An 11,289-nucleotide genomic window follows, 5' to 3' on the forward strand; every position below is an offset into this window, starting at 1 on the left:
TCGAAAGCTGCCATTGACGCAAAGCATCACCAGCCGGCAGCACTACGAATACCAAGTACAAAGTGACTGAAGGCTTTCACACCAACACCACCAGCCGAACTGTGCCGCGCGACGCGTGCCCCAAAATGTATTTCCGACGTTGTTGGCATTGGCGCTGTTATTCTAGCTATGCTGCGGTTTGGCTATTTTTGCTGACATTTCTCAGTATGCAACAGCATCGCCTACATGGTGATGGCTGCTCGGGGGCAACACTGTACGCTGCACAACAACAAAACATTCAAATATTCCAAAATCGTACGCCACAAAGGCAGCTGCAAGCGGGCAATGATTGCAGTGTGGAACAGCAACAGCCGGTGGAAACTGATGCAATAAAAAAAGCTATTACAAGTTGTACAGTGACAGTGATGACTACTACCCAGCGGCAAGTGGTGGGCGATGTGGTGACAGAAAGTGCAGCCGGAATGCCTACACAATCAGACAAGCAGCAGGAAATGCCAGCCGCCCCGCCGACGTCGACGGAAGCTGACAGCGAAAGTGAAGGACGCCTGGCGGCAGAGGATAACAGCAAAGTGCCAATCAGTAAGCCCAGCGCGGATATCAATGGGTCACATTCGAAATATTCGTACACGAACGTCACTGGAGCACTGGAGGCAGGAAGCATTGAGCAAAGTAAAGATAATGCTAATAAAAGCTTCACCAACACCAACACCAACACAGTCAAAGCAAGAATCAGTAGAATGCGAAGAATGCGAAAAGTAGCGGCGCTGAACATGGAATCGACCACAGTGACGACCCCAATTCCGTTTGCTAACGCTTCCATTACCACGGCAACGGTAAGCTTTGGCGGCAAGCAGTTGAATGCGAGAAATTTAAAAAACTCCAAGAATCTCGTCAACTCCGAGCATTTGGCGTACGATTTTAAAGCGAATGTAGCAAAATTATTTGCAAATGATGCAGCTGTTGAATCGGCAGCTAAAAACAGCAGCAATGAGGGTTTCGAAACTAATATTCGTAGTGTTGAAATGCTGGACAAAATAGAGCGTGAAGTCGGCAGCAGCAGTGGCAGTAGTAACAACGAAAGCAATGGCCTAAATAATAACAAGCAAACTATGAACAATGTAGGCAACATAAAGAATACTAATAACAACCACATTGAAATTAATTACAATGGCAACAAACTCAATCCTGTCGAGCAGCCGCTTCCTTCGAGTGCCGGCATTGCCGAGAGTGCTGAAGCTGCTGTTATGGCTGCTACTGTTGAGGTTGCCTTAAGTTCTAATTTTGCTGATGACACTTCAGTTCAACTAGCAGCTGTGGGAGCCAGTAATACTAGCAATAATAATAACACTAATGGCAACAAGCACAACAACAACAACAACACTCGTAATAAATACAATAAAGTGTTGCACACAAATGAGCGGCGTCACATTGTGCCCGAGAAACTACAATACACCAAAGAGATAAACATCAAACAGGGACGCCTAATGGGCATCACTCGTAATTTTCATTCGTCGACAGGTTTACGTGACGTTGATCAATATCTGGGCTTGCCATATGCTGAGGCGCCGGTAGGAAGTCGTCGCTTTATGCCACCAGGTGAGTGAAAATTTACACACAAAAAAAAAACATCTATGCAAATAAGTATTTGCCATTTCAAATATAACTAGGATAAGGGTTGTTGAACAATGATGTTGTTATTCTCAATCTGCTTCAGTATTTTAGTTACTTAATTAAAACAGGTTCTATTATAATGAAAATACTACAAGAAAAAGCGATTTTTTTCATGTAAAATCTCTACGGTTGCGGTACAGTAGATTTTGACTATAAGTACGTAATCGACTTGGAACCTTTAAACTTTTGATTTTTTTTTATATACATTTGGCATTTTACGACATTTTTTCTTATACTAGTACACCCTCAATTGTGGTTTTCCTTAGCTGTCTAAGCAAAGATAAGATAAGAACAAGAGACACTATGACGTAAAAGGTATTTTGCATCTTTAAAGATCAACCGTAACCCAGTATTCCCATAACACCCTCGGCTTCCCTAATGAATCTTAAACCCGACTATCAACGGGTTCCTTTCTTAACGGTTTAAAAACTGGACCTTTTAAATAAATGAATCTTTGTCTAGCCTCGTTCTTAATGCAGATCCGGCATTCTGAACCTCCGATAACACCTATTCAGTGCAGATGTAATCGAAGGTGGTTGTGGCCCAGTTAGGTACCCGAAGAATAGCCTGATGTCATTTATCTTTAGTTGAACAACATCTGATATAATGAAAGGGTAGCAAAAGAGCCACTCAGTTATTATGGTTCTCGTAGAGGACCAACTAAGACCACCAGAATGATACTGGCCCTAAGAAGGCAGCTGGGGACCCTTCTCCAGCCAGCTCATCAGCGATCTCGTTGCCTTCATTCTCAAAGTGGCCCACAAAGGGTTACTTTATTTTTAGCTGAACAAATTCTAAGCGTGCTAAAGCAGTCTTTAACCTCTTTGAATTTTAGCATCCAGTTTGAGAGGGCCGCATGGCTTCCTGACTACCTGTAAAGATAACTAGAAAGGCGGCCTTTCAACACCTTTTCTAGATTTAATTTAGCGCAGTTTAGAATTGCAAAAACTTCAGCCTGGAACACTATGGGCCACCTGCCCAAGGAAATTGGTAGTCTGCTGCCGGGACCATATACACCTGCACCTGATCTGTCACGCATCCTCGAACTGTACGTGTCACAAATTACGTTTGCCTAATTTTTGCGATTTTGGATATTCTCTTGGGACTTTTTCGGCCAAATCATCTCGCTTTGGTTATGGAGTCAAAGTTTCCGCAAATTTTCAAACCAGTAACCTCCCTAGACAAGAAAAATTCGTGAGGCTTCTCTATATGGAAGCAGTCGTTGGGTAGTCGAAATTACAGCTCCCTCGTGGCTGATGTTTCTTTAGTTTATCCTAGGGGCGAACTGTGGCCATAATAAGTGAGTTCATCGAAACAAACAAGTACAGTGAATACTCGATATAAAGAACCTCGATAAACAAAAAATTTAATAAGTATAGCAAATTTTTTGCTCAGTCCCCTAAATAAACTTGTTGTTGCGAAATTTTTTATAAAAATGTTTCGTAGTGATTGTGACCTATTAGCCTCTTAAATAATGTTGTACTTAATCCTTAACTTGTAGTTTGCCATAGGTATACCAATCTTTTCTTGTTGTCACACAGTGGAAAATTTGTACCTTTTCTGGCTAGCTGATCGGTTCTGTAGTTTCCTGCAATATCTCTATGTCCCGGGCCCCATATATTTTTTAGTTAAGTCTTGCATGGTTTTTTTTTTGTAAACACATAAAGGTTGAACACAATTTAGTCCCTTTGCTTGGTCACAGTCTTCTTACTTATTTCCCGAAATTCTTTTGTGTCCCATTTTGACATATGCTGCCGAAGAGAGCGACTTAAATGCTTAAGAAAAGAAATAAATTTTGAATTTTTTTAGTCAAAAGTATGAAATAAAGTTTCATTTTGCTGTTGGGTAATTTTGATCCACAGTTTGTTTACACTGGGTGGTTCTGAACTCGTGCAGAAGGGTTAAGATATTTAATAACCCTAGCTGTTCGAATTAATATCACAGCAATATTTTTTGGACTAAACCGTTTTTGAAGAAAATACAGCCTTGTTGTACGCTTTTTGTGTGCAGCAGTAGCGTTTTCTTATTAATCTCAACATTTGTTTCAGGTTTAAAAGCTTCTTCTAATTGCTCGTCAACTTCCATAAGGTAGTAGGACTTATACTAGAAATAAAATCATATTTTCCACAAATTTCAACTCACTTTAGTTGTCAGTTTGTGTATGCAATAAATGATAATGATTTACATTAAAAATTTCGAACAAATTTAAGACTTGTTTCGTTTATTTTTCAAACATATTGCAAACTAATTTGAAGTTTTTTATATCTGTGTTCATATGGAAAAGTAGCTTATGTCGAAAGGCTGGCTTTAGTATAATGAGGCATTCCCTTTACTCTTTAAACGGCAAGGAATTTTTTGATTAGACTTAATAAGAATATTGACTTGCTAGTATCGGAACTACTTCTTGCACGTTTATTTTCCAAAAGTTCTACAACAGCTCAGCGCCAGTGAGTCATTCGCAATCGTATGCTACGAATGCCGATTTATACTAAAGCCAGCCTTTCGACATAAGCTACTTTTCCATATGAACACAGAATATATGTATATAATACCTCTACAATTTCGGATAAAACAAACTACTTTTATACTCCAAAAATGTGATGAATACACACTTCTTGAAGTACATTGGAGTTTGGAAAAAAAAATCAAACAGTGCCGTGTTTTCACCGGAAAGTGCAAATACATATACTCTTATGTATGGAATATGGAATGAAATAGTAATAGTGTATACATATGTATGTACATCTGTAAGCATTTCAAGGGTGCATACTAGTAAGTGTGAGTTAGTTCATGCAAAACCAAAATTGGAGGAGAAAACAAAAGATTTGAAAAGCACATAGTACGTACTACGTAGATAGATATATGGAATGTAATTTATAAAGGGTGCTCCCGGAAAACGTTTTTATAAAATGAAGTATATTACTGCTGGCAAATCATTTTAAACTATGATCTAATATATCTTTGAAAACTTTAGCATTTTCTTCCTGACATAAGAGCGAGTAAGTAGGCTGACGAGAGCACATATTCAATTTATGTAATACTTATTGTTATTAGGTTTTAACATAAGTAAAATCCTTGGTTAATTTTTCAACCAGCCCACAAAAACTAAATTTTTTTCTAGCAAAGTTAGCGGCAACATATTTTGAGTATTCTCAGTGTAGCACGAGAGCTCGAAGACTGTCCAGAAAATCATTAGCATGGCCCGCAAAAGTTCATATTTGGAAAGAGATGTAAATTTTAGGCTAAGGTGCTTTCCCGCAAAAAAAAAACACTGTGTAACAGTAAAAATTTAATCTTAAAAAGACCTAGTGAAGGTGATAGCTATGTCGAATAATACGCAGAAGTTGGTTAAAAAATTTTCGAATGCCTTAAAGTTCTGCAGTAATTCATACAAAACAACTTTTACATGACTTCGTGGATTAAACGTAATTTATCTTAGAAATTTGTTACGAAGAACAAACTTAGCCTTTTGATATCGCAAAAATAACGATTTCTTCCTATGAATCAGGGATGCTAAACAAATTTAATTTGTAAATGTCAATTAGAGTAACAACAACATCGTTCTCGGAATAACCAAAATACTTCGACCTAAAATTAATACGATACTAAACTACGGCAATGATTCACGCCTGCAGCAAATGCCAGCTAGCATCAGTGAATGAATAGCGATTGATCAATTCCCGTCCGTTTTTACTGAGTGTGAACGCTTTCTGTGATCATTTTACGTGTTGTGTTCCAAATATAATAAAGGTATTCACCAGTCGAGATAAAAATTGTCAATATACGAAACAAATAATTTTTAGCAAAAAAACCGACTTCAACTCTCATCTAAAAAAGTATATAAATATATATATATCTCATGATCCACTGATCGGATCTTAACCAGATTAGTATGGGACCACCTCTGAGTGAGATACTAACTTTCCGATGCAAAAATAATTATAGAAATCGGTTGACGTGGTCCAAAGTTATGCGGTAACATACATAAAAAAAATATAAAAAAAATATTCTTCCTCCTTTTTTGGAAATCAATGAAATGCAAACATTGCGGAAAATGATCACCCGGTATTTCACTGAAGGTAATAATTTTTCATGAATATATCTACAGACATCAGTAAAAATATGTAAATTAGAAATATTTTCCGCGAGGATTACAAAAATTATCTATTATATTTGAAGACTTCTAAAAATTTAGTTTTATATGAATAAAATATTTTTTTTTACATATATTATTTTTTGAAGAAAATAACATAGAATGACAAAACGGTTAAAATTACAAAAAATTTCAATACAAATAAAAAAAAAAACTTTAAAAAAGTTTTATACAGACTTAGACTTGTGAGGTATAATGGGAAAAGTATTTTCATCACATGGCCTATGAGTAATATTTTTCCCTAGTCATATTTCATCAAAAAAAAAGATTATTACGCATTTTCATTTGGCCATTAATCAATAAATTTTCTTCGTTGAGAGCACGATGCTTTTGTAAAAGAACAGACTTTAATACGGATCAGAGGAATTTGCAAAAAAAATCCTCAATTGTTTAAGTTTTTTCCTTGTTAAAGTTTGCATTTTTCTTATTGACCTGATCTAGAAAAACGGTATATAGAACCATAATCTACGACCTAAAATTAAGTTTACGTAATTCAGCGTTTTTTGTCATTCTAGCATACCTATAGTGAAATTTGAAAAAAAAAACAATATTGTAAAAAGGGAAGAGTCTAAACAACTCTAGTGGTATTGGGACACCCCATTCACATTCATACTCATTCACATGCTGTTGCCGAATTGACACATTCTTTGCCTGAACATTCTTATGTACATAAACATACATACATTTGTTCGTCTGCACATGCATATGTACGTAGAAATCCATGTCATTCACATCAAATTCAATACGAGCAACATTCCCATTATGCCAGCAGGTATGACAGCAATTGTCCCCAGAGATCTGAGACTAACTCATTTACGTGGCAGAGACATTTTAGGCAAAAACAATTAGTTGGTACTTTCTCATTTGTATTTATTTATTTATTTATTTATTCATTTATTGACAGCCTTTAAAGGCCTATAACAAGTCTGAAAATTTACAATATTTGCTTACTATTTTATTTGGTACAATTTTGGGTTTATAGTTTTTATACTGATATATGCATACATTACATCACAGGATCACAATCATACATGAAAACAATATTCTTATTTCACTACATATTTTGTTCTTACACATTTTTTTGAGAGGACTATCCTAACATTTATCCTGTACAAATATATATACATTTAAACAAGGTAATTTTATTAATTATATTAAATTAAATTATAAGTGTGACCGTGGCTGTCGGAATGGACGGGATCCCGAGCAGCCCGAATGTTGGGTACTGTTTAGGTGGGCGGCCCGAAAGGACGAGTTCCAGAGCCGCACTTCCTGTACCATTGCTGTGGACTTTATTCCAAGTCGCAACTTCACTTCAGGCTTTGTGGTCATATGTAAAGGCTATAAAGTAACCTGTGATCAGTCGGAAAGTACTAGTTTCCGAGCCAATCTATCTTTAAATATTCCTGTTATACAAGTGGTCTGAAAGGATCTAGATCTTGAGCCGTACTGTAGGGCGAATGGAAAGGACCAGTCTCCATGCCGACCCTCTCTACTGGAAAGGATCTAGATCTTGAACCGCACTGCAGGGCGAATGGAAAGGACTAGTTTCCATGCCGACCCTCTCTACTGGATCAAGCAGCAATCCTTTAAAATAAAATTTTTTATCATTTCATTCTATACATATATTTTGCAGTGGTGGTATAATCGACTTTTGAATTGTTGTAAGCTGTTGCAGCTTCTTATATTTGCCGGCAGTTCGTTGTATGTTTTTAAACCTTTATAGTACAAATCTTGCTTTAGGTTTTCCGTTTGGCAGAATGGGAGTTTAAAATTATCCCTAACTCTTGTTTTATAGGTGTGAGTGTCACTACTATACCTAAAGTTGTCACTCAAATATTTTGGAAGGGCTCCATTCTTAATATTATAAATAAATTTCATTGAGTGGAAGAAAATTAATTGTTTCACATTTAGCCAGTTTAACTCATTCAGCATTGACGAGATGCTGGTATCGTATCGGGCGTTAAGAATGTGTCTCATAGCCCTATTTTGCATTTTTTGTAACTTATCTATCTGCGTGTCCGATGTTATAAACAAAATAGTAGGGCAGTATATGAAGTGTGGTTCGACAATTGATCTATAAACTATGGCTTTATATCTCCTACTTAGATGTTTGCATGTTCTTTTCATAAATCCAATTTTTTTCGACGTTTTATTCACAATATGGTCAATGTTATCATGGAATTTTAATTTATTGTCAATTTGAATACCAAGATATTTAATTGTAGTTACTTCTGAAATTTTTTCGTTCTTAACATGTAACTCATGTTGTTCTAGACTCGTTTTATTAGATGAAGAAATTACCATAAAATTTGTCTTTTTTACATTTAACATTAACTTATTTTTGCATAACCAGATATACAGTGAGTCCAAGTCGTTTTGCATTTTATGGATTGCTGCGCCTAAATCATCTTCGCTTATGGTCAACAATGCATCATCAGCAAACAATCTTATCTTACAATACCTGATTGATGATAAAATATCGTTGATATAAATGTTGAACAGAATAGGCGCTAGCACTGAACCCTGTGGAAGTCCAATATCCACGAGCAAATCGTCAGACAACACTTCCCCTATGACTGTGTGCTGCTTCCTGTTGGTTAAAAAGCTCTCAAACCATTTCAGCTCAACCTTCTTGATGCCTATTTGCTGTAACTTACCCAACAGTAACCCTCGATCAATGGTTTCAAACGCTCTTTTCAAGTCAATAAATACTGCAACTATAACTTTTTTCCCCCTCAAATCTTCTTTCCATTGAGATATAACCCAATTGAGAGCCGTTTCGCATGAATGTTTTGCCCGAAACCCAGACTGTTCTTTGATTAATATATTATTGGTTTCAATATACTCAACCAGCTGATTTTTTACCACTGTTTCTAAGACCTTCTCAAGATTTGGTAAGGTATTGATTGGTCGTAACTCCTCAGCCTTAACTGTGTTCTCAACCTTTTTGACCGGAACTACCGTAGATACTTTCCATTCCTCGGGCACTACACCAGCTGCTAAACTTTTGTTGATAAGTTTTGTCAAGAAGTAACCTAAGTATGGTAATGAATCTCTGATTACACCTTCACTGATAAGTTTTTTCCCACCAATTTTGTATTTAAGCTTTATAATAATTTGTTCTAAATCTTCTAATGTTATTTCTTCCAATTTAAATGTAGTATCAATATCATAATAATTATTTTCATTATTTTCTATGTTCTCAATGCTGCTATTAATATCCACTATACTGTCTACGAAAAAAGTATTTAACACCTCTGCTATTTGTCTTTTGTCTTCAACATACCGACCATTATGGTGTATTAATGTAATATCGTCCTGATTACGTTTATAACATATAGTTTGCTTTAAGTGTTTCCACATTAGCTTGCTGTCTGATTTATTATTTATAATTTTATGTTCCATATATTCAATTTTTTTCCTTTTTATCATTTTTTTGTATTCTTTTTTAATTTTATAATATTCGGACCAGTCACCAGAGTCTGTTGCTAAGTTGTAAGCCACTAATTTTCTTTTATTTAATTGGGTTAATTCATAATCATACCATTTATTTCTTATCTTAACATTTATTTCTTTCACATACGTTAATTGTTGCATACAGTTAAGCAGACACGAATTTATATACGCCAGCATGTCATCTAATTCAAGTTGGAAAATTATTGAGAAGTCACAGTTTCTAAGTAAGTTAACAAGGTTTTCTCCACTGTATTGTTCCCAGGAGACTATCTTCGACACCGATCTAAGGGAGATTTCTTTTCTTATATTAATATTAAACACTATGGTCTCATGATCAGATATTCTGTGTCGATCAAGCCTCTTAGGTACAACGTGTTTATCATTCGAGAACAGAAGGTCAATCTTTGTCTCCGATATCTCAGCTATTCGAGTATTAAAATCAACAAGTTGGTACATGGAAATAGAGCTAAACAACTCCTTTAGTTTCGCACTGTATGTCGATTCTTTGTTCATATTAATATTAAAGTCGCCAACAATTATATTATTAGTCGTTGAATCACATATTTCAGTAACTATTGTTTCTAGATATTTAATAAATTCAGAGTCACTACTACTTGGAGAGTGATAAACAACTCCTATTTGCCACTTTACCTCAAGATTTTTTAGCTGGACGATAATACACCACATATTACCATCAAAAGATTTATTATATTTTACTCTGAATTCGAGTGAATTATTAACGTACATAGCTACACCTCCCGTGTGCCTGCTGTGTGAGTTACATCTTACTGTTGTGAACGATGGTATACTAATTTCAGCTTCAGAAATTTCATCTGTTATGCTTGTTTCGGAACACAGTAGGATTGCAGGATCACACAGTTCGACCAATCTATCTATTTCGAGTTTATTATGTATTAAACTGTTTACATTTAAATAAATTAACTTCAAGTCTTTTGTTGGTTTTCGATAAGCATTCTCTAGAGTTGGTTGCTAGTAGCCGGTACGCTCCTTTTGCAGTTTGAGCTTTCTTTGGTACACAGGGCATTCTTTACTGAATATGCTATGTTTAGTGTCTAGCTTGAATCCGAGATCGTTATTGGCGTCTACACAGTTACCACATACCGGATTGGCCACCCGGACCTCACATTCTTCAGATTTGTGTTCCCCCAAGCAACGGCCGCACCTCAGCTTTTTAGTACAGGTGTCTGCGTTGTGGTTGAACCCTAGACATTTAAAACATCTTTTAACATTTTGTCCATCATATACTCCACATTGATCCCATCCAATGTTAAGTCTTGCATGTTTCAACACTTCAGAGTATTTATCATGATCAATGCTAATTATTGCACTAAAGGTGTGCCTTGAACTGTAATTTTTCTTTTATTTAAAAACCTTCAGGCATTTTAAATTAGCATTTTTAAGAAACTCATTTTGAGATTTTATTTTGGCAACTATTTCAACATCACTATACTCCTCACTCATATTGGTGACTTTAATTTTTGGATTAATGATCTTAGATTCCATAATTTCATACACCGCTAAGTCTAACTTCTTTTGCAGAGTATTCTTAATTTTGTCCTTCTCAGAATTGTCGTTTGCCCTAATAACAACTGACCCATTATTTTTATCTATTACCTTATTAATTTTCATATCAGTAGCATCAATCTTATTTAAGTCTTTTTTTGTTATATCAACCGCTTGCTTCGCCTTTGGTTTGACAATAATTGGTGGGACACTTTTCAGAGCTGTTGAATAAGACATCTTAGTTTTTCCTGTATTTGTATTTTGTTCCCCAACTTTTCTTACTTCCTGTATTATCTCCTCTCTTTGCTTAGATAAACTTTCAGCAGATTTTTCAAAATGCTCTTTATTAACCGTGCACAGTTTTTCTACCCTCTTAATCAGCTCATCTTTCTCCCTGTTTACTTTTTTAATATTGTCCACCACTCTCTTAATTTATTTATCATTGTTTGCCAATAATGCAGCGATCTCCTTATTGTGATTAC

The 11,289-nt window shown here is 35.7% G+C and overlaps 1 protein-coding gene across 1 annotated transcript in view; it reads left to right on the top strand.

Moving 5' to 3' along the window:
• The first annotated feature begins 206 nt into the window (after nucleotides 1-206).
• LOC118741606 overlaps nucleotides 207-11,289 on the top strand; it is a 170,511-nt gene continuing 159,428 nt past the window's right edge. Inside the window, exons 1-2 of the mRNA XM_036473624.1 lie at nucleotides 207-1,323; nucleotides 1,402-1,596. Coding sequence (XP_036329517.1) covers nucleotides 207-1,323; nucleotides 1,402-1,596 — 1,312 coding nt within the window. The remainder of the gene's footprint in view (nucleotides 1,324-1,401; nucleotides 1,597-11,289) is intronic.

The sequence above is a fragment of the Rhagoletis pomonella genome, unplaced genomic scaffold, assembly GCF_013731165.1.
Source record: "Rhagoletis pomonella isolate Grant_MI unplaced genomic scaffold, Rhpom_1.0 Rhpom_scaffold_00001, whole genome shotgun sequence".
Taxonomy (NCBI): domain Eukaryota; kingdom Metazoa; phylum Arthropoda; class Insecta; order Diptera; family Tephritidae; genus Rhagoletis; species Rhagoletis pomonella.